This window comes from Myotis davidii, unplaced genomic scaffold, assembly GCF_000327345.1.
Source record: "Myotis davidii unplaced genomic scaffold, ASM32734v1 scaffold93, whole genome shotgun sequence".
Lineage (NCBI taxonomy): Eukaryota > Metazoa > Chordata > Mammalia > Chiroptera > Vespertilionidae > Myotis > Myotis davidii.
In genome coordinates this window covers 8,550,732-8,552,941 of record NW_006292095.1, presented here as the reverse complement: position 1 = coordinate 8,552,941, position 2,210 = coordinate 8,550,732, and the positions used below count along the sequence as shown (strand labels likewise).

General features: G+C 41.1%; 1 protein-coding gene across 1 annotated transcript in view; it reads right to left on the bottom strand.

Annotated features, from left to right (window-relative positions):
• Positions 1–512: 512 nt before the first annotated feature.
• Positions 513–2,210, bottom strand: part of FUT10 (fucosyltransferase 10 (alpha (1,3) fucosyltransferase)) — a 70,802-nt gene continuing 69,104 nt past the window's right edge. The window contains exon 5 of the mRNA XM_015565245.1: positions 513–1,071. Within this exon, the coding sequence (XP_015420731.1) occupies positions 847–1,071 (225 nt within the window). The 3' untranslated portion in view covers positions 513–846. The remainder of the gene's footprint in view (positions 1,072–2,210) is intronic.

Here is a 2,210-nt window from a genome sequence, read left to right as displayed (position 1 = left end):
ATAGATATATAGATATAGATAGATACAGATATAGATAGATATATACTATGACCGTTTAATTTATAACTTAGGCATTGTAAGAGATGAACAACAGTAACTAATGATAGACTAGGGCAAGTGTAACAATATACTGTACGAAACGTTATGTGAATGTGGTCTCTCAAAATATCTTATCGTACTGTACTCACCCTTCTTCTTTTGACGTGAGACCATAAAAAGTATTGAGAACTTTCCGCTTTTCCCTGCAAGGCAGCACTGCACGGCTTCCCCGTGGCCCGCCCCAGCTAGCAGCACCGGCACCCCGCGCTCCGGGGACATTACTGACTAAACTAAACGTGACTTAAACGCAAGCCCTACAGCGCCCGGCAGTCCATCTGATAACCCGGCCAGGACGACCTAATGCGAGAGCACGTCTGCAGCGTAAACAGCGTGGAGACGCTGGAAAGGGGATGATTCACGTCCGCCAGGGATGAAGGCCTCGCGAGATTTCATCAGATACTCAGAACGGCGAGTAATTTAAAACATACGAATGGCTTATTTCTGGATTTTCCATTTACTGTTTTCAGACTGCAGTTGACTGTGGGTAACTTAAACCATGGCAAGCGAAACTACAAATAAGAGGGTTGGGGGGAAACTACTGTATTTACCTTTTGAGTATAAAAAATACAGAGGTGACCCCTGAGGATAGTTTATATCTATTATGTCATCGGGCTCATTATGAGTACTGCGGCAATTCTCATCCTAAAGGGTAGTCAACAGAGTGGCTATGATATTCAAATATTAAGGCAACCTAGAAAGTAAACCTTTGGAACTCTGTAGACTCTATCAGTCTGATACTTATTTAAATTAGTCCTTGAATACTAGGCCCCAAAACTCTTGAGCCGAAAAGTTTTGATTCCTATCGACCAGCCATCTTAGTGCCTGGGCTTCTCTCTTGGACTGTTGGAAGCTGGGTATCCACATCTCTCGAGAAGCGCTCCGATGCGGAGCCACAGGTGAGAAAGCAAACACTGTGGGCTCCGGGCAACTCAGGTGTGTAACATCTGCCTTCCATCTTTTGGGTGGTAAGCCCTGCATTGAGAGAAGGGAAAAAAAGAATGGAAAACATATGATAAGGAAGCCAAGTCCCATGTCCTGCCTCGCAATAACAGAACCCAGCACGTACTTTCCCTAAAGCAAGTAACTTCACTCCATGGAGTCTCGGTAGTTATACCACTGGATAGTGGAAAGAGATGGAAGCTATCTAACATTTATTGAGAATATTCTGTGCACTAGACACTTTGCTAAGCATTTTATGCAGGTTACCTCATTTAATTCTTATGGCAAACCCTATGTAGAGACCAGTACCCTTAAAGTGTCAAATTCATTAAAAATAAGGAAAAAATGAGCAACTGTCACAGATTGGAAGAGACCAAAGAGATGAGATGACTAAATCTGGGATCCTGGAATTAGTGCTGGAACACAAGGGATATTAAGTGGAAAAGCTGTGAAAAATGACTGAAGTCTGTAGATCAGTTAGTAGTAATGCACCAATATTAATTTCTTAGTGTTGACAAATGTGCTGTGGTTATGAAAATGTTAGTCTTAGGGAAAGCCAAGTGAAGGGGATACAAGAACTCTGTGCTCTATGTGTAACTCTTCTGTCAATTTAAAATCATTTCAAAATTAAACTTTTAATATATTTTTTATTGATTAAGATATTACATATGTGTCCCTGTCCCCACATCCCCCCCCCCCCCCCCCCCCCCCCCCAAGAATAGTCAGTCCATTCCCTTTCTATGTCCATGATTCTATTATAATCACCAGTTCATTCTGTACATCAGATTATTTATTCACTTGATTCTTAGATTCACTTGTTGATAGATGCGTATTTGTTGTTCATAATTTGTATCTTTACCTTTTTCTTCTTCTTTCTCTTCTTAAAGGATACCTTTCAGCATTTCATATAATACTGGTTTGGTGGTGATGAACTCCTTTAGCTTTTTCTTATCTGTGAAGCTCTTTATCTGACCTTCTATTCTGAATGATAGCTTTGCTGGATAAAGTAATCTTGGTTGCAGGTTCTTGCTATTCATCACTTGGAATATTTCTTGCCACTCTCTTCTGGCCTGCATGGTTTCTGTTGAGAAATCAGCTGACAGTCGTATGGGTACTCCCTTGTAGGTAACTGACTGTCTTTCTCTTGCTGCTTTTAAGATTCTCTCTTTGAC